This window comes from Diceros bicornis, chromosome 4 (assembly GCF_020826845.1).
Source record: "Diceros bicornis minor isolate mBicDic1 chromosome 4, mDicBic1.mat.cur, whole genome shotgun sequence".
Taxonomy (NCBI): domain Eukaryota; kingdom Metazoa; phylum Chordata; class Mammalia; order Perissodactyla; family Rhinocerotidae; genus Diceros; species Diceros bicornis.
In genome coordinates, this window is record NC_080743.1 from 88,548,765 (window position 1) to 88,571,026 (window position 22,262).

General features: G+C 36.8%; 1 protein-coding gene across 6 annotated transcripts in view; it reads right to left on the reverse strand.

The window, feature by feature from the left end:
- The window catches only part of RASAL2 (RAS protein activator like 2), a 391,607-nt gene that overhangs the window by 185,390 nt on the left and 183,955 nt on the right, over nt 1-22,262 (reverse strand). For all 6 annotated transcript variants that reach the window (XM_058539992.1, XM_058539991.1, XM_058539990.1 and 3 more), the window contains exon 2: nt 5,386-5,513. In XM_058539992.1, coding sequence (XP_058395975.1) covers nt 5,386-5,513 — 128 coding nt within the window. The remainder of the gene's footprint in view (nt 1-5,385; nt 5,514-22,262) is intronic.

Genomic DNA, 22,262 nt, shown 5'->3' on the forward strand with positions numbered 1-22,262 from the left:
TGTGGAAGATAAACAAATATACGGACAAAGAGAACAGATTAGTGGTTACCAGAGGGGAAGGGGGTTGGGGGATGGACATAAGTGGTAAAGGGGCACATATATATGGTGACTGACAAATAATAATGTACAACTGAAACTTCACAATGTTATAAACTATTATGACATCAATAAAAAAAATTGGATTAAAAAAAATGTGTGCCCTAAAGCTTACATTCCAGTAGGGCAAGAGAGACAATAAACATAATATATAAATTATAGAGTATTTCAGAAGGTGGCAAATGTTATGGGGAAAAAAATTAGAGCCGGGTATTAGATCAGAAGATCTGGACGGAGATACAGGGAGAGGTTGCAATTTTAAATAGGTTGGTCAGGGTAGGCCTTACGAGCAGGTGGTATGTAAGCAAGGAATTGAAGATGAGAAAGGGAGTCATGCAAATATCTGAGGGAAAAGCCAAGGCTAAGGCTTTGAGGCAGGAACATGCCTGATATGCTCAACAACAGCGATGAAGCCCGAATGGCTGGAACATAGTGAGCTGGGGAAGTTTTTGGCCTTATAAGTTGGAAGGACGGAGTTGTTATTAATGGAGATGTGGATGGCCTCTGGCAGGTTTGGGAGGGAAGATTAGGGGCTCAGTGTGGGGCATACTGGAGATGACTATTTCATATCCAAGTAGAGGTGTGCAATGGGCAGATGGATATATGAGTCTAGAGAAAACAGATGTGTAGGCTTGAGACATAAAATTAGAAATCAACAGCATTAGAAGGTATTTAAAGTCATAAGATTGGATGAGATTCCTAAGGAAGTGAACTCTGTGGCACTCCCCTGTTAAGATTTGAAGACAAAAAGAGAAATCTGATGACTCAAAGATGACTCAGAAGGAACTGCCAGGGAGGCAGGAGGAAAACTAAGAGAGCATGGTGTCATGGAAGCCAAGTGAATAAAGCAGTTTTAGGAGAAGGAATGAGCGATCAACTGCATTAAATGCCACTAACAGACAGATTAAGATGAGAACTGAAAATTGACTACTGAATTTAGCAATGTGGAGGTCACCAGAGATCTTAACAAGAGCAATTTTGGCAGAGTGGTGTGCATACGACTCTGACAGGAGTAGGTTTAAGAGACAACGAGAGGAGAGAAATTAGAGACAATAAGTTTAGAATTTTCAAGAATCTTCGCTGTTAAGTGAAGCAGAGAAAGGGGTGGTAACTGGAGGTAGAAGTGAGGTTAATACAGGCTTATTTTTTCTTTTAAGATGGGAGAAATAATAGCATGCTGATGGGAATGATCTAGCAGAGATCAAAAAATTGAAGATGTAAAAGAGGTAGGGAGAATTGCTAGTGATATATCCTTCAATAGGCAAGAAGTACGGAATGGGCACACATAGAGAGGCTGATTGTTGGATTGTGGAGAGTTCAATCATGGCTAAAGGAAGAAAATCAGGGTATAAGGAAACAGCTGCTGGTGGATGGGTAGACATGGTGATGGAGTATGCAGAAGTTCTCTTCTGAGTACCTGAATTTTCTCAGTGACGGAAGAAGCAAAGCAATCAGCTGTAAGTGAGGGTAACAGAGAAAGTTTTGGAATAGGGGAAGAGACATGAAAAAAATCATCTTAGAAATCATTTTGGATTGTGCTACTCAAAGTGTGGTCCAAGGTCCTGTGCTGTTCTGCAAATTGTTTGTTACTGGTCCACGATAAACAATTTAACAGTATAGAAATTCAGAAGAAGAGTGCTGGTGTGATCAGCGGATTTGTCTCATTATACAACACACTTTCCATGAACATGTACAATTTTTGTAATTTTATTCCTTCTTTTCCTATTTTATGATTATTCTGTGTATATTTATTGAATTGTAATTTCATTACAATTCTAATTAAAAGTTGGGCTTGTATTTTTATGTCTTCTTAAAATTTCATTTTTCTTAACAATTCATTTTATTCTATTTTATTGTTCATGATGACATGGGGAAAAACTGGTCCTTCACCATGCACAGATTGAGAAGCACTAGTCCAGGAGAGTTGGACAGTAAATGGACTAGGAAAATGTTTTGTGATTACCAAAAAGCATTAGGGGCTTACAGGAGGTTTGCAGCCATTAGTTTAAAGACCATCAGGATGGCGGAGTGATGTTCTCCAGACACATTATGCTGCATAAAAGCAGGGCAGGATAGATGAGGAACAGGATTTAACTGAGCTATCATATTGCAAAGTGAGTATGATGATACAAGAGAAGGGCAGGGAAAGAGTATGCAGGGGATGACCTTGGAATGATTGACCACGGAATTCAGGCTGGGTGAAAAGAGAAGAGAGGATATCAGAGGTATGAGGGGCAGAAACGGTGATAGGATTGATGGACCATAGGTCCCAAAAGGATTGAAGACTTGTTGGAATAAGGGATCATCTAGAAAGATAGGAGATGATGGTCAGAGAGTAAGATGCATGCAATTGAGAATATGAAGAAGTTGTAGCAATGAGGCAGGGTAGAGGAAAAGATTCTTAGAGGAAAGGAGTTCAAGGAACTGAGAGCCACTGTATTCATAGAATCATCTCTGTGGACACTGGAATCATCACAAATTAAGGCTGGAGTAGCACTAGAGATAATGATAATGAGCCAGGAGCAACAAAAAAATGCCAGGGGCATTAAAAAAGCCAGGAGCAACAAAAAAATGAGGAGGTATGATTGGGAGTTGGAAGATGACTACAACATGAGATTCAGAGTTTGGGCTTTTTAGGGAAAATGAGGGAGAACAGATAGGAAGCACGCCTGAAAGGAGAAGGACACCTACTATAGACAGCATGACATAAGGGCTGTGGGAGAAAAACACCCATCACTTGACAGCACTTCACAGAAGACAGTGTCCTTAGGGAAGACACAGGTTCTCATGAGACCAAGAAGTTAAGGGACTTCTTCAGAGAAGAGGTGGAAGAAACAGCTGATTTTGCTGATGATGGGCCATGAGTTGCAGAGGGCATGGTGAAAGGGTTTAAAGAGGTAGGAAAGGATGAGTGGAAGGCCGGGACAGAAAAGACTATTTACAGAGCCATATGTAGAGTGTGGGAGATGAGGGGTTTCCCCAGGTGTCCAGGGCTACTCATGATGACTGGCATAAAAAGGGATAAAGTATATAAGATATTATTTTAGGAAATTATTCATCATGGATAGTTATTTTATCAGACAAAGGGAGCCCAGGCCTGGATTACTCAATTGATCAGTAATATTTAATCAACAGATTCTATCTTGGTTCTAAGTAAGGCATGCTTCTTGATTTTATGCTATCTGTCCTCAGGCTATTTAATTTCTTACAGTACTACACCGAATAAAATGTAGGTAAGGGCAAAAAGGTGGCAAATGATCTATTCATATCACTCTTTATTAATAGCTCTGATCAAAGACTGCAGACAGAGCAGGTTAGTTAAAATGAGTATTTTGAATCACTTGTTTATTCAAATTGGATAATTAGAAATCTTCTATACTAATAGTCACTCTACCAATTTTTATTATGTATCTACTTAATATAAACACAGCAACATGTACTAGACTGTACCAGAAAAGGCTGACCTTTATTAAATTATTTTAATAAAATTAAATTTAATAATATTAAAATTCTGGAAAAGGGTCATGGGCAGGGAGATAGTAACAAAAGTAAGAACATTTTTAGGGGCCGGCCTGATGGCATAGCAGTTAAGTTCGCACATTCCGCTTCGATGGCCCGGGATTCACGGGTTGGGACCTACTCACCACTCATCAAGCCATGCTGAGGCGGCATCCCACATAGAAGAGCTACAACTCTACAACTATGATGCACAACTATGTACTGGGGCTTTGGGGAGAAAAAAGAAAAAGAGGAAGATTGGCAACAGATGTTAGCACAGGGCCAATCTTCCTCAAAAAAAAAAAAAAGAACATTTTTAAATGGCTGGAGAAAAAGAATAAGCAAGTTCTTCATAGACGACACATTAGCTGGGCCCTTGCAAGTAAGTACTGCCTATTAAAATAAAAGAAGAAACAGAAATTGCTTTATTGTTAGTACCTTGCGTTTACTATACTAAAAAATGCTGAGTAAGAGAAGGGACGGAAAAGAAAAGGGACAGAGAGTGAGGAGAGAGAGAAGAGAAAAGGGAGGGAGGGATCCACAAATGAGAATTGAGAAATGTATTTCCTGTTCATTGCTGCCTCTTTTCACTTTTCAGGAGGGATGACTTCACTAAATTGATATTCTACCCATAGCTTTCTAGTTATTCATATATATTTTTGGCAATTAATCTTTCTCCTTCATTGAATCAGATCTTTTCTTCTCCCTCCCTCTCATTATCCCTCTTCTTTGTCAAGATCATATTCACTCATTTTTTTATGTTGCGGAGGTTGGGAGTAGGATGGTTTTATGGCCCTACCAAATCAGAATGATACAAACTATCTGATAAATCACCAATAAGTAAATGAATTATTTGGATGTAGAAGGATCTGTACATATAACAGTTTGAGGAGTAAAGCAGTAATAGTATATGATAAGTTCAAGAGTTTTTTAATTTAGAGGGACAGAAAGTTTACCTAGAACTAGATGTCTGTGCTAATTACATTCTGTATGCCTCTCTAGATCTACTCTCTGCCCTTCTCTCCCTTGCTGTGTGTTTCAGGAAGTAAACCTCTACAGACCACATCAAGAGCAATCTTTTCTTCTGTCTCCAAGTTAGGTCTGGGCAATAGGTAACATTGGCAAGAAATCAGAAGGCAGGAAAAGAGAATTGGGGTGTTTATTCTCCCTTGCTTCCTCTCTGCTGGCCATTTTTGTTTCAATAGAGGCTGTGTTGTGTACAGCCATGGCAACTGTCATGCAGCCCTCTCATGCAACTATAGTTCTCTGGGTTCCAGAAACATTGCTCCCTTCCCTTGCCCTGAAGGTCTGGGGTGATAAGTACCTTCTGCTGTTGCTAGTTCATGTGTGTTTCCCCACCCTTTGGTGGGTCCCTTATGTTGCCCCTGCCTCTATAAATAGTCCCTTCATTAAACCTCTTTCAAATAATCCACTAACTGTGCCATTTGTTACTTGCTAGGAGCTAGACTGATATAATTTCCAATAGCTCCTCTGGGTCATTTTCGGGGCCAGGTCTACACAATCCAATCCGTTCTCATTCCAAAGTAGTCAACTCAATAACTCTTTCACTGGTCCTTCAGTGAAAATGCAGCCCCATCTTGTTGAACTCACTCCTTCATGGCAATTGCATATCATTATGACATTAGCCACTCTTTAGACTTACTTATAGTTTATCATTCATAAAGTCTCCATTTTCATAAATGCAACTTATCAAAATAAAAATAAAACTAGATTATTTTAGGAATTTGGTCACAAAAAGGAAGTAGCTTTTCTCAGTAATATCCATCTCACCTCCTTCTCCTTGTTGAGCAACACCAATTGGCTGTCTGTGAGGATGCAATACTTTCGTTCCCATGTTGTCGTCTCAGTATAGGGTGACTGGCCACAAGACAGACGATGGGTAGGTGGCCCTTTCACATCTGTGTGACAAATATGAAAAACAGAAGTGACAAATCATTATCATGCTTAGTAAACTAGTATTTTGAACATAAGATTCTTCAAAATCAAATTAAATAAAGAGGTCTAAACACGAATCTAAATGGTAAATTGAAAATTTAACTTCCTCTTAAAAAAGTAAAAACTGTTATATACAGAGGGAAAAACTGGCCCTATAGTCTGCAGAAAAGAGGGCTGCAACACTCTAAGAAGAATGGTTAGCATAGACTTGACACGGTAACCACCACTGTGTATGCACTAAAATAATCAGAGGGAGCTTCAGAACTAAACCAATATCATTTAAAATAAAGAGGTGGGGGTGACTCAGACAAGAACAAAAGATACAGTCTCTGGTCTTTAGGAGGAAGATGATGTTGCATGTACACTGGTACTGTTGACCCAGGACTGAGAGAGTGAAGTTATTGGCAGCCTGTGCCTTCAAAATGGATTTATTGCTAGTCACTCATAAGAATTAGAAATGTTTAAACTATAGCATCATATTACCACTAGAGGCCAGTAAGATCTTAAAAACATAGAAAGCAATTTCCTCAAGGAAAGATCTAAACATATCACCATCATGTCTCTTAGAGGTGGAGGCATGCAACATCAAAGCTAAATGTCTCAATTCTTCTCAATGTCTTATTTCCCTATAAAATACCAAGTGGTTACTATTATTTTGTTACTTTAAATTTTTTGGACATGAACTGTTCATTCATTCAGGCTGCTGTAAAACTTGGAATATATCTTAATCTAAGTACACATTAGATCCAGTAAATAAGGCTTTTATGACAGTTCAATATATAGTATTAAAAGTTCTTTAGCCATGAAGGACTAACTCTGCTCAGGAATATACTGCAGGGATCATTTAAAATGCACTATTTATTACTATTTAGTTTTTACGCTAGAAGAACATCTCAAACTGAATAAATTAGAGAACAAACACCCATGAGGGCAGGAGACTCATAAATTATAAATAAGCACATTTTATCTATTATGAGTGTTTTCATTACTATTACTATCTACAGACTTTTAGTCTTTTTATCACAGGATGATAAGTATGCCTGGTATTGACTTCAAGGAAATTCAAATGATTTCCTAGATGTTTTATACCATAATTACCCAAATATGTATAACTATAGTTGGAGTTCTGTAGAAAGTAAACAAGTCAGTAATTAGTGCAGTTAAGTGTATGTCTCTCTTCTTACATCCCCTTATGTGTCCAATATTATCTTCAGTGCTCCTTCTGGCTTAGCTACCTTTGCTCTCTCAAAATCTATCTAAACTTGTTGCTCTGCATGTTTTGGGGAGGTTATCAACTATCCTCCAAAATAATTCAAAGTCCAAGAACCCATAATGTTACTAGGGCTTGGCTGGACATGTTACCAATCCTTAGAAGTTCACTGTTTCTCCTTTATTCTCCCCTTATTTTTCTGCTTCTATCTCCTCTGCACTATGCACAGCAGTAGACACTGCATCTATCGCTTCTCCATTCCACACCAACTCTCTCTCCCACCACCCTCAAGTCTCCCTTTGTCTTCTAAGCATCTTAAATTATTTAAAAGTTTTCTTTATATTTCAAAATTTCTTAAAATTATCACCAAAAAATTTAAAGGAACTGACTCAATCCTTTTTGATACATATAGGAGATTCTTGTCTATACTTAGCCTTGTCAAAGCTGATTTTCTTCACATGATTTGGACAAACAAGTGGGTTAGATTTTTACCACAATGTAGGCCTATTTTTAGAGTCAAATACCAAGACCACTTCAACAGAGAGGGATGCACCTACTTTATGTGGAAATGTGGTGGTTTTGTGGCCCAGACAAGTTTTCGTCCAAATGACTAACCTTCTTACATAAGTTAACCATAGGTGACCTAAACTGCCCACTGTAATTTAATTTGAACAGTAATCTTATGATCTATACTAAGCAAGAAGATATTCATAGACTCCATAAAAATTAGAATATAGGATACCATATATATAGCATAACCCAGGATTCCTGACAAAATATAAATTTGTATCAGCATTGAATTTACAAAAATCTAAATTCTCTTCCTGTGTCATCCTGAGTAATTCTCTTCAAGTCTCACTGTCTCATGTCTCTTTCTCTAACCTGAGCTTTGTTCCTAGTTTCTTCACGGTATTATGAAACTAGACAATGACTCACAAAGCATTTCTCGACCCCAAACTACTTCTCCCCAGTGCCGAGGTAGAATGAAGTACAGACCAACACTTCTATATTTTAAAATTTTCTGTCTAAATTATGAGATTGATTAGCTCTGTTATAATTTCAACTTGTTTTTTACTCATGTCCCCTTTTTGACAATTTTATGAGAATGCATACCAAGGAAGAAAACAAGAAAGAAGGATAACTAACTTAGAATTACAAATAAAAATCTTATTAGCAAAATTGGAAAAAAAATTTAGATTTGCACTGTCCCATTCCTATAAGGATACTAAGGACACTGGATACTGGCCTTATTATAAAAATTGAATAATTTGAGAGACATTAAAAACAATCAGAGGTTGCCCTTTGGAAAGCACTTCTCTAAGATTGGATATTATCATGTAGACTAGTAATTCTCAAATTTTTTTGATCTCAGGATCCCCTTAGGCTCTTAAAATTACTGAGGACTTCAGACATCTTTTGTTTATGTGGGTTATATTTATCAATATTTACCATATTAGAAATTAAAACTGAAAAATTTTAAAAATATTTATTCATTTAATGATAACATAACATCTATTACATGTTGATATAAATAACACATTTCTAATGAAATGTAACTATTTTCCAAAACAAAAAAAATAAGTGAGAAGAGTGACACTGTTTTGAGTTTTGCAAATCTCTTTTAAGTCTAGCTGAACAGAAGACAGCTGGGTTCTCATGTGTGTTTCAACATTCAATCTATTGCTTTATGTTGTTTTGGTTGAAGTATATGAAGAAAATCTGGACTCACACAGATATGTAGTTGGAAAATGGAAGAGTATTTTAACAGCATTTTTAGATAACTGGGGATCATCTTTTTTAATACCATACCAAAACCTGACAAGCAGTTACTTCTTAAAAGTGAGTAAAATGTGGAATCTAACACCACATCAACCGACTTTTCATACTCTGTTACATAAAAAATCACTGGTCTATCTTGTCCTCTGAATGGATCCTTTACCCATGCACATAAATTTGTAACATTATGCATTGATCATTTAGAAAATATCAGTTCACTTAGTTTTGCAGATCTTACAAATGTTGACACTTTTCATAATATCAAAAAAATCACATTCATTAACCTTCAGAAAAGTCCTGATCTCATCAGAAAAGTCTTTAAGTACTGGAAAGTTGTCAAGCTCAAGGTGGCAGATTCAAATTTTCAAAAATACTAACTTTCATTTTTAGTCTTGAATTTTATCACTGGCAATAAATACTGTTGGTTTTTTCCCCTTAAGTGACAGGTTCACGTCTTTCTCCAGAAAATGTCTGCCAAATAACCAAGATCGAATAACTATAGTTTGCCTTTTCAGTTGTTCTTTCAAATAAAAATGGTGTCCCATGAAAAACAAGTGGCAAGTCCAGCTCGCAAATCAATCCGTACAAATGTTTTCCACTGTTATAACCATCATACTTTAGTTTGCAGCTTATGAGTACTTTCCGTGTCATCACATAGAATGTTAAAAAGATGTAAACTCTAGGGTTGAGATTTAATAAAATTAAGGATTTTCACTGAGTTCTCACGGATATTCTTAAGTAAAAGTTCTTTCTTCCCTACTGTATGTGGCAGAGAAGAATGCAATGACTACTGGTATAGGTCGATGCCACGCCTTGATTCCTGCTACTGAGTCAGTAGTTTTATTCATAATTAGTTTTGCCTCATCAGTGTAAATATCAACACATGGAAAAAAAAAAAAAAGGCAAGTCTTATTATGAAAAGAGTTTTAACCTAGCAGGATCAGGGGGATCCTCGGGTTCTAGGGCTCCACGGATCATACTTTCAAAACCATTGCTTACACAATAGGAAGCCAATGAAGGACTTGAAGAAAATTTGGCAATAGTTTGTAAGATGAAGTAAGTAGGGAAAAGTCCAGAGGTCTTATACAATGAATGAGAGACTAATATAATGGCCTGGGTAAGGGATGATTAGGGTCATAGATTGGTGACAGTAGAAACAGAAAGAAAGGGATTATGTGAGCTAGATTTTGAAATAGGAATCAATTGCACTGGTAACTCTCTAGTTGTTTGTGGTGGAAGAATAGCACAAAAGACAAGAGAATAAAAGAGTAATTAATACAAATATAGACTGATAAATGCTCATGAAGCAGGTTATATAACTGTAACTCTGCTTCAGTTTTAGCAGGGAAGTCCAAAGCAAAGTTTTTCAAAAAAGGAATAAAGAAAACCTAAAAGGGAAGCTTTTGAATTGGAATTGAATTTGAAGGATTCAGTGTAATCCATTACATCCAAATCCTTTCAAAACAGCATTCAAAATACCAGATTATTTAGTTTACCTCTAAATCTAAAAATCAAACCCTGGGCCTCTCCAAATGCTAATATTAATTTAGTAACCACTTGGCAAGGAAACAACAACAAAAAACTTCTCTTATGTGTAACCTTTCCTCATAACCCTTCCTTGTAACCACAGAAGGGGGCATCATGGCTTGTCACATCACTTGACAAAAAAGATGAACAAAAAGATATGATAGAGCTGGAAATTCCAATAGGTATATCTATAAATATCCACAAAGTAACTTTTCCCTTAGAGAGTAAGCATCTTCTTGTTTCTTCCAGATTTAGAAAGCATCTCAAAAGACCTACAGTAGGAGAGTAAACAAAGGGATCTAACTGGAAGCAGAAAAAGGGGTAAAGGAGAGTAGAAAAGAACAAGTCTATGACCCAAATATGGAGAATGTCGAAGAAAGAAACTGCTTTGGTAAATTTTATTTTTGCATCTTACAGTTCCTTAGAAGTTCATCTGAGTTGCTTTTGAATCACATCACTTACTAGCCACATGTTTTTTAAAATCCCAACCTTGAAAGTTTAATGCAACAGGTAAAATCCTAAACTTATTTACCGCCATCCAAAACAAGCTTTACAGAGAATTCTACAGAGAGAATCTTCCAGCTAACACAAGTCCTAATGTTTCATTCAGTCTCAATAGCCTTTCATTGATTCTTAGTACCAACCTAAAAAAATAAAAACAAAACATAGTTTTGGGAAATCTATCTACACTGGGGAGATTTTAATACATTAAAAGAGAAACACATTTCTAACTAGTTGTAAATTGTAGAGGTCTCAACTGCTGTAGAAAGATCTTTCCGTGTGTGTGTGTGTGTGTGTGTGTGTGTGTGTTACACTCCTGATAGTGGTAACCTTGCTTAGAAATGGCAAGTTCATGGGCCGGCCCTGTGGCTTAGTGGTTAAGTGCACGCGCTCTGCTGCTGGCGGCCCGGGTTCGGATCCCGGGTGCGCACCTACGCACCGCTTCTCTGGCCATGCTGGGGCTGCATCCCACATGCAGCGACTAGAGGGATGTGCAGCTGTGACATGCAACTGTCTGCTGGGGCTTTGGGGGGAAAAATAAATAAATAAAATCTTTAAAAAAAAAAAAAAAGAAATGGCAAGTTCTGCCTAACATTCAAACTTCAATTATCAGACTTGTTTTGGTTCTGAATTTGGTTAAAACTCAAAGCCAAAATACAAGCATTACTTGCATAAAGACTCAAAATTGGAGTGACCATTTTCTTATACAAGTAAAAACACATCTAAATAACTTTAAAAGTTATGCTACTTAAACTAGCTAAGAACATGTCAGTTTCCATAAATACACAAAGGGCTATTTTTCTCTTCACCAAAATGTTCAAAACAGTTTTGACAAAAGCTGAAGTTTAAATATCATTTATAGTAATAGGCCAACTAACAAGCAATGTTTTTAGAAGGCAGTTCTTTATTTTTTTGATGAATAATAAAATCCTTGCCCTGCCATACAGCTTTAAAAATATGATATATGCCTAGCTATCTTCTATAGGCAATTTCTGCTACAAGAGAGGAAATGTTTGAGTTGTCATGTGGAGATGATTCTTAATAATGTCAATAACTGTAACATGCTGCATAACAGCAGCCCTCTAGACATTAGAGATATATGATCAAATTATTTTATAAATGTGTTAATACTATCTGTTCAAGACCTAGTATAGCTGCCATCAATTACTGCCATCCATATACTTTGAGTTACTCTCTTTTATTCTTCAAGTATAGAAAGAAAAGAAAAACCAATATGGACATTAAAATAAAGTTTAATTCTATTTGTTTTATCCCCTCATTACCTTTCCACTCTCTGTATTCTGTCAAAATGTCAGAAAATGCCTTGTTTCCAGAATAAACAAACAAAAATCTTCTTAGATTGATAACCACTCAAACACTAAAATTATTGTCTGTGAACTCTGCTTTGTCCTGACATACAATGAATCTTTGGGCTGGCAAATTATATGAATCAATGGCCCCAGTAGATTTAAGTATGATGACACTCACCTTGGTGAATAACAGGGTACTAAGTAATAAATGATTCAACATGTTTAAGATATAAAATCATTAGGTCAGAAATGTTTGCCTTAATGGAAATATGTCTTAATCCTTATAATAAATTCACTCTGAAAGGATAACTATTTGCTGAAATGAATTTGTATTGTGTCTTTTGACCTTAGCTAACCATTTTAGTTTCCTTCTCATCTACAGAGGCTTAATTTCCAGGCTACTTGATCACTGGTGTCTAGTCAGTAAATCCCCTATGCTCACCAACACCCTTTTTAAGAGAAAGAGAGGGCAGGTAGGAGATAACAAGTGTCACTTCTTTCTGGGGAGTAATTTCCTCTAGTCTAAAGTATGCAACGAGTCCCTTTGCTGCCTCCCTCTCAGTCTCAGCAGCACCAGGACCTAAGCACTGGGGGTTCTAACTCTGCTCCATCACAAGGCAGAGTGAGTTGTCTGATAACAGTGTAACCAGTTCCTTGAAGGCATGCTTTATTTATAGTAGACAATCAGATGTTTGATAAAAGTAACACTTCTCTTACAGAAAAACTCATTTTATTTTGATGCTATTACCTAAGTATTCTAAGATGGCCAGGATGGGAAATAATTCCTATGGTGGTTCCAGCCGGCTTCTCCCTTCCACTTCACTAGTACACAGTTTGCACTGCACCTGATCATGTGTGCTACGAAACAGCAGGCAGAGCAGATCCCATGGTTTTCTTCCGCTTTTTAGACATGCACAAGAGGGAGTAAATCCCATAATTCCCACACTGGGCCAAGCACTGCTTAAGCAACCATATGACTTGGGTAACTGAATAGAATGTTATGAATGATGCCAGCGTTGAGGTGACAGATGGCAGTCAATCACAGCCTGCTCTCCAATCCTAACAGATCACTCACATCTACAGTTCATTCTTTTACCTAAACAGAAAACTATACAATACCCAAAATAAAATAATTCATTTATATACTAATTCTTAGAAGGAAAAAAAAGGCGCATATGAAAGTTTTTCTTAACACTCAAGTATTACACAAATTTGAGAAAATACTAGTCTGGCCCTTAAAATATAACCACAGTGTTATATAAATGATCAAAACTCAAGATCCTTTTCTTGTCTCATGTTCTTGTTACTGGTAGAAAAATGAACTACAGTAAGAATTAATCTCAAACATCATTTAATACTCATTCCTTTTGTTACATTTAGTACCTCTTCCTATATTAATATATTCCTATATATTACATATTTGTAGTATAAAAGGAATATATATTCCTACATTAATATATGCCCATGCTTGTCTCCTTTTGAACTGAATCCCATCACTTTCCTTTAGGGGCAGATGCTGTGGGGAAACAATTAGAGCTTTTAAAGGAACGTGATTCTTAGTGGAGAAAGGAAAAAAAAGAGTAAATGAATAGTTCACCACTCTTGAGAGATCAGTTTCTCAGATCTGAGCAATGGGTTACACAACCAATTATCTCAGAGAGCAGAAGGTGGTAGACTGCATTTAAAATAAAACTTACGAAGAGTTTGGCAGCATTAAAAAAAAATTTACTAGCTCCACCTCTCTCCACAGTATCAGCTACAATAGAATACAGAGCTACATATGTATCTCTTCTAAAATGTGACCTGCTTGAATCACAAATCACTAAGTTTACAGTGAACACTATCAAGAAGATAATGTAGGCTTCTCTAAAGAATCCTATCACTCACTCACTGGTAAGTTGACAACCCAATTCAATCAGCTTGGTCTTGACACAACTTAGCTGGCATACATTAGAAGTGAAAAATCTTTCTCTTTATCAAAAACCACTGAGCTCAAATGAGTATGACCTCAAATGAGTATGACCTCAAATGAGAAGGAGCAAACAAACACCTACAATATGAGACTATAAAGCAATAAATGAAAGCATTTAGCTTCTTCTCTTCAACACAACCAACACAAATAGAACAGAAATCCCTCCTATCGAAATCTAATCCATTCCTGAAAATGTGTTAGATGGCAAATTTTTGAATAAAAATGAGACTATATTCTGATTTTAAGTGGAAAAAGAATAATTTAGTTTAAGACCCTCTAAGACTCTCAATTACTTTCCCCAAATATCATTAAGTATTCTTAAACCTCTACATATGATCTGCCCAAAAACATCTAAATTAAAGATAAACATACAAAATCATTTAATATTCAATAAACTTATTAGTGGGTACATTTGTGCATAGTATATAGTATCGGTCACAAGTTACATTTTCCTTTTATACTGCAAACATGTAATACAAGGTAAATGAACAATAATCTGTTAAAGCAGCATGTGAATGCAAATAGAAAAAAATAAAATTAACAAGACGTTCTGAAACTAATGCCATTTTTATAATTACTTTTTCTTTTTTTTGTGTGAGGAAGATAGGCCCTGAGCTAACATCTGCCAATCCTCCTCTTATGGCTGAGGAAGACTGGCTCTGGGCTAACATCCATGCCCATCTTCCTCCATTTTATATGGGACTCCGCCACAGCATGGCCTGATAAGCGGTGTGTCAGTGCGCACCTGGGATCCGAACCGGTGAATCCCGGGCCGCCGCAGCGGAACGTGAGCACTTAACCACTTGTGCCACCAGGCCAGCCCCTATAATATCATTTTTTCTCACAAATAGGTAAAAATCATATGCATAGTTTATGAGGACATGTGCACAGCCAAGGTTATTTCTTTGTCTTTTTCTCTTGTCTCCTATTAGCCTTTATCATTTCGATCTTTTCTCCTAGGTAAGAGCTTTTCTAATCCTCCAAGACCCACCTACTTTTCAAAAGCTCTTCCATTATCTTAAAAGATTTTTAGATTGCATGAAGCCTTTAAACAACATGATCACGAAACACAATCCCGTTGGAAGAATAAGTGATAAAAGATGATAGTCTACTCCCTATTCTCTCACCCAGATTCATGTACAACTAAGTGGTTTTGGCCAGAACACACATGTGACTTTCTTTTAATGATATTTCAATTTGGATAGTCAATTTTAGGTTAAAAATTTCCCAGTCATTAGAGGAAATATTTGGATGATGAGAGTTTAGGTATCAAGAGATACATTCACAATACAGACAGTAAAGAGAAAAGAATGACTACAGGGAAGCAAATAATAATGAGGATCAAGCAGGAGAAAAAATAAAAATAAAAATCAACAAGAAAAGAAATGCATAGACAAGGAAGAGGGAGGTCCTTTGGAAAGCAAATCAGTGTTGAATGATATCTTAAAGGTCAGTATATCACACTTCCTCAATTAATGGATTAATAAAATGAGGCTCAGAGGTATAAAATGACTTGCTTAAAGACACCAAAGACAGTTATCTTAGAATTTATTCTGATATAAAATCTAGGATTTTTTTTCTAGTATATCAATAAAGTTTCTCCTTGTTTTGTTTTGAATTCAGTAAGTATTTATTTATGGTGTGTAAAGCACTGACCTCAAGCCTGGAGATTTAACAGTGAACAAGACCAACCTAGTCCCTGGACTGATGAAACTTAAATTTAGTCAAGGGGTCAAATGCTGTACAAAAGATATAGAATTAATTTAAACAATTATGATAAACACTATAAAGAAGCAATATAGGGTGCTGTGAGAGCATATAATAAGAGCAATGGACTTAGTCTGGGACATTATTGCAGTTGGGAGGATAAGTTGGTGGTGGAGAGGAATTTAAGTATTAGCATTTCAGGCACATAAAATCATATGCCCAAAAGCCCTTGAGGAAGAGAGTGGTTCTGCTCTTCCAACAATCTGAAAAGAAGGCCACTACGACTGATGCATATGGAGCAAGGAGGTAAATGCAGAGTTAGGAGGCTGGTGAAATAGTCTGGGCCAAGATCATGCAGAGACCTATAAACCAGGTTAAAGATATACGTCTTGATCCTAGAAAGAAAAGGAAGCCCCTGAAGGGTTTCAAACAGAAGAGTGGCACAACCAATTGGCATTTTTGTCAAGAGGTGAATGTGGGTTTCATTGATTGAAATTAGGAATTCTGGAAGAAGACTGGGTTTGCGAGATAAAATGATGAATCTAGTTTGAGTCATATCCAGTCAAAAAAAAAAATCAAGTCAAAAGCTAGATTTATCTACCTAGGTTCAAAACCTCCAACCCTGGCCTACAGAAGAACCAGGATTGGCTTCAAGAGCTCCACAAATGCTTTATTCAAATTTCATCTCAAAAAATATATGGCAGGAGTAAGTTCAGCATCATGGGGGAGTGAGCTTTCCTCCCAGACTCTCCTCCCCTAAGATACAACAAAAAGGACATTCATATACCTACAGAGGACATTCACGAAACACAAAAGACATCTGAGAGAACCACACAGCCATACATCTAAAGTTGGAGGTGCTGGAACCCCGGGAGGAAGTGAAAGGAGATAGGGAGAACTCCTGTCCTACCCGAATGACAAGCAACCATGGGACCAGGTGCACTTGGCCCTCAAAGAGAGAGGGGGGAGGGGCAGCCCTCAGCAGGAAAACTGTCGCAATCCAAGTTCTCTAACAGCCTGAGAGCAACTCCCATATGGAAGCACTAAGCTGTTATGGGGCTGCCTTCATCAAGCTAGCACCCCAGGAGAGCAGACATGGAAGCGCGAGAAGCCCCCGGGACCAGGGAGGCGAAAGAAAGAGTACCCCCCGCCTGCACAGTGCCCCAGCACAACTGGTTGGCCAGAGTGCCCACGGATTGCAGCAGGCCAAGAATACACAGCTGCTGACCCCCAACTAGTGGCAGCAGATAGAAGCTACAACCAGATATTTTCAGAATGAGGAAAAATAAGCCCACACCCTCAAGCAGTATGCAAAAATACATTAAATCTCCCGACAATAAGGAAAATGAGAAGCAACCAGAAATCAGTCCTGAAGGCACAGAAATTTATAACTTAAACAACAGAGAATTCAAAATAGCTATCATCAAAAAGCTCAGAAAACACAGACAAGAAGAAAGAAAACACAGATAATTCAATGAAATGAGGAACTTCTTCACAAAAGAGATTGAAACTATAAAGAAAAAACAATCAGAAATTTGGGAGATGAAAACACAATGGAAGAGATAAAGAAAAATATGGAATCTTTAAAGATGAGAGCTGACAATATGGAGGAAACAATTAGCAAATTGAAGATAGGAATGCTCCAGATGGAGGAGGAGAGAGAACTAAGACTAAAAAGAAATGAAGAAATTCTCTGAGAAATATCTGACTCAATTAGGAAATGCAACCTAAGGATTACAGGTATTCCAGAGGGAGAAGGGAGAGAAAAAGGAGTAGAGAGCTTATCCAAAGAAATAATAGCTGACAACTTCCCAAACCTGGGGAAGGAGCTGGAAATACAAGTGAATGAAGACAATGGATTGCCTAAATATATCAACATGAAAAGACCCCCTCCAAGGCATATAATAGTAAAGCTGGCAAAACTCAATGATAAAGAAAAAATAGTACGGGCAGCAAGACATAAAAGATAATGTACAAAGGAATTCCTATTAGGCTCTCAGCCAATTTCTTGGCAGAAACTTTACAGTCTAGGAGAGAGTAGAATGATATATTCAAAATTCTGAAAGACCAAAACTTTCAGACAGGAATATGATATCCAGCGAAAATATCCTTGAGATATGCTGGAGAAATAGTAACTATACCAGATAAACAAAAGCTAAGGGAGTTCACTGCCACAAGACTCCTACTACAAGAAATGCTCAAGAAGGCCCTCATGCCTGAAATTAAAAAAGAAGAGAGAAAGGGGATACAAAGCTTTGAACAAGGAGAAAAACAGGTAGGCAAAATCAGAAAAATTGCAGCTCTCTATCAGAATAGGTTAGCAAACAATTATAACGTCAAAGATTAAGGGAAGAAAACCCAAAAATAAATATAACCTCATCACTTTAAACACAAACTCACAACACAAGATGGAATAACTTGTGAATAAGTTGTGACAACAATAACTTAGGGAAAAGAAAAGGATGGAATCGACTTAGTCTAAGGAAATAAGAGGCCATCAGAAAATGGACTATCTCAACTACAAGATTTTTTATACAAACCTCATGGTAACTACTAAACAAATAATCAGAACAGAGACACATGTGATAAGTAAAGAGAAAACTAAGAAAATCATCATACAGAACTACCAACTGAATTGGTAGTCTGAAAGACACCGGACGAGAAACAAAGGAAATGCAAAAGAACTGGAAAATGAGCAATAAAATAGCAACATTAAGCCCTCATATATCAATAACCACTCTAAATGTAAATGGATTGAATTCTCAAATCAAAAGACACAGAGTGGCGGGATGAATTAAAAAGCAAGACCCAACAACAATATGCTGCCTCCAGGAAACACATCTCAGCTCTAAAGACAAACACAGGCTGAGTGAAAGGATAGAAGACGATACTCCAAGCTAATGGCAAAAAAAAGAAAGGTGTTCACATACTTATATCAGACAAAGTAGACTTCAAGATAAAACAGTTAATGAGAGACAAAGAGGGGCAATATATCATTATAAAAGGGACACTCCACCAAGAAGACATATCAATTATAAATATATATGCACCCAACACAGGAGCACCGAAGTACATAAAGCAACTATTAACAAACCTAAAAGGAGATAGTAACAACAGTACAATAATAGTAGGAGATCTTAACACCCCACATACATCAATGGATAGATCATCCAAACAAAAAGTCAATAAGGACATAGTGGACTTAAACGAAAAACTAGACAAGATAGACTTAATAGACATATACAAGAGACAAAACCAGCAGACTACACATTCTTCTCAAGTGCACATGGAAAACTCTCAAGGATAGACCACATGTTGGGAAACAAGGCAAGCCTCTATAAATTTAAGAAGATTGAAATCATAACAAGCATCTTTTCCAACCATCATTTTATGAAACTGGAAAACAATTACAAAAAAAAAAAAAACTGGGAAAGTGATAAAGATCTGGAGACTAAAGAACATGCTACTCAACCACCAATGGATCATTGAAGAAATTAAAGGAGAAGTCAAAAAATATCTGGAGACAAACGAAAATGAAAATACACCAACCAACTCATGTTGGATACAGCTAAAGCAGTTCTGAGAGGGAAACTCATAGCAATACAGGCCCATCTTAACAAACAAGAAAAATCCTAAATAATGAAGTTAAACTAAAACGAACTGAATTAGAAAAATGGAACACACAAAGCCCAAAGTCAGCAGGAGGGAAATAATAAAGATTAGAGCAGAAATAAATGAAATTGAAACCAAAAACACAATAAAAAAGATGAATGAAACAAAGAGCTGGTTCTTTGAGAAGATAAACAAAATTGACAAACCTTTAGCCAGACTCACTAAGACAAAAAGAGAGAAGGCTCAAATAAATAAAATGAGAAATGAAAGAGGAGAAATTACAATGGATACCACAGAAATACAAAGGATTAGAAGAGAATAGCATGAAAAACTATATGACAACAAATTGGACAATCTAGAAGAAATGGGTAAATTCTTAGACTCATACAACCTCCCAAAACTGAATGAAGAAGAAATAGAGAATCTGAATAGACCAATCACAAGTAAAGAGATTGAAACAGTAATCAAAAACCTCCCAAAAAACAAAACTCCAGGACCAGATGACTTCTCTGGAGAATTTTACCAAACATTCAAAGTGTTTGGTACCTATCCTGCTCAAACTATTCCAAAAAATAGAGAAAGAGGGAACACATCCTAACACATTCTACGAGGCCAACATCACCCTAGATACCAGAGCCAGAAAAAGACAACACAAAGAAGGAAAACTACAAGCCAATATTGTGGATGAACATAGATGCAAAAACCCTCAACAAAATATTGGCAAACTGAATACAGCAATATTAAAAAGATCATACACCATGATCAAGTGGGATTTATACCAGGGACACAGGGATGGTTCAACATCCGCAAATCAATCAATGTGATACACCAGATTAATGAAACGAGGAATAAAAATCACATGATCATCTCAATAGATGTAGAGAAGGCATTTGACAAGATCCAACATCCACTTATGATAAAAACTCTCAACAAAATGGGTATAGAAGGAAAGTACCTTAACATAATAAAGGCCATATATGACAAACCCACAGCCAACATCATACGCAATGGGGAAAAACTGAAAGCCATCCCTCTGAGAAGACGACAAGGGTGACCAGTCTCGCCACTCTTATTCAACATAGTACTGGAAGTTTTGGCCACAGCAATTAAGCAAGACAAAGGAATAAAAGGAATCCAAATAGGCAACGAATAAGTGAAACTCTTGCTGTTTGAAGATGACATGATCTTATATATAGAAAACCCTGAAGAATCCACTGGAAAACTATTAGCAATAATCAACAACTACAGCAAAGTTGCAGGGTACAAAATCAACTTACAAAAATCAGTTGCATTTCTATACTCTAATAATGAACTAACAGAAAGAGAACTCAAGAAGACAATCTCACTTACAATTGCAACAAAAAGAATAAAATATCTAGGAATATATTTAACCAAGGAGGTGAAAGACATATACAATGAAAACTATAAGATATTATTGAAAGAAATCAATGATGACATAAAGAAATAGAAAGATATCCCATGCACATGGGTTGGAAAAAAAACATAGTTCAAATGTGGATACTATGTAAAGCAATCTACAGATCAATGCAGTCCCAATCAGAATCTCAATGACATTCTTCATGGAAATAGAACAAAGAATACTAAAATTCGTATGGGGCAACAAAAGACCCTGAAAAGCCAAAGCAATCCTGAGGAAAAAGAATAAAGCAGGAGACATCACAATCCCTAATTCTAAAATATACTACAAAGCTATAGTAATCAAAACAGCATAGTACTGGTAGAAAAACAGACACACAGATCAATGGAACACAAATGAAAGCCCAGAAATAAAACCACACATCCACGGACAGCTAATCTTCAGCAAAGGAGCCAAGAACATACAATGGAGAAAGGAAAGTCTTTTCAATAAATGGTGCTGGGAAAACTGGACAGCCACATGCAAAAGAATGAAAGTAGACCATCTTCTTTCACCATACACAAAAATTAACTCAAAATAACTTGAAGTTTAAGACCTGAAACTATAAAACTCCTGGAAGAAAATATAGGCAGTATACTCTTTGACATTGGTCATAGAGGGATCTTCACGAATTCCATGCCTACATGGACAAGGGAAACAAAAGAAAAAATAAACAAGTGGAACTTCATCAGACTAAAGAGATTCTGCAAGGCAAATGAAACCAGAATCAAAATAAAAAGACAACCCACCAGCTGGGACAAAATATTTGCAAAGCATATATCTCATAAGGGGTTAATCTTCATAATATACAAAGCACTCACACAACTGAACAACAAGAAAACAAACAACCCATTCAAAAAATAGGTGTAGGATATGAACAGACATTTTTCCAAGGAAGATATATAGATGGCCAATAGGCACGTGAAAAGATGTTCAACATCACTAATCACCACGGAAATGCAAATCAAAACAACACTAAGATATCCCCTCACGCCCGTTAGAATGGCTATAATCACCAAGACCAAAAATAACAAATGTTGGAGAGGATGTGGAGAAACAGGAACCCTCATACACAGCTGGTGGGAATGCAAACTGGTGGAGCCTCTATGGAAAATGGTATGGAGATTCCTCAAAAAATTAAAAATAGAAATACCCTATGATCCAGCTATCCCACTACTGGGAATCCATCCAACGAACTTGAAATCAACAATCCAAAAAAGCTTATGCACCCCTATGTTCATTGCACCATTATTCACTATAGCCAAGAAGTGGAAGCAACCCAAGTGTCCCTCAACTGATGATTGGATCAAGAAGATGTGGTATATATACACAATAGAATATTACTCAGTCATAAAACAAAAGACAACATCGTCCCATTTGCAACAACAGGGATGGCACTGGAGGGTATTATGTTAAGCGAAATGAGCCAGATAGGGAAAGACAAACACTGCATGATTTCACTCATATCTGGGAAATAAACTAACAGATGGACAGAGAGAACAGTTTGATGGTTACCAGTGGGGAAGAGGGCTGGGGAGTGGGCACAAGGGGTAAAGGAACGCATTTATATGCACAATAATGTGCAACTAAAAGTTCACACTGTTATAAACTATTATGGCATCAATAAAAGAAAAATATATATATGGTAGCTACTAGGTTAAAATGGCAGATTGAACATAT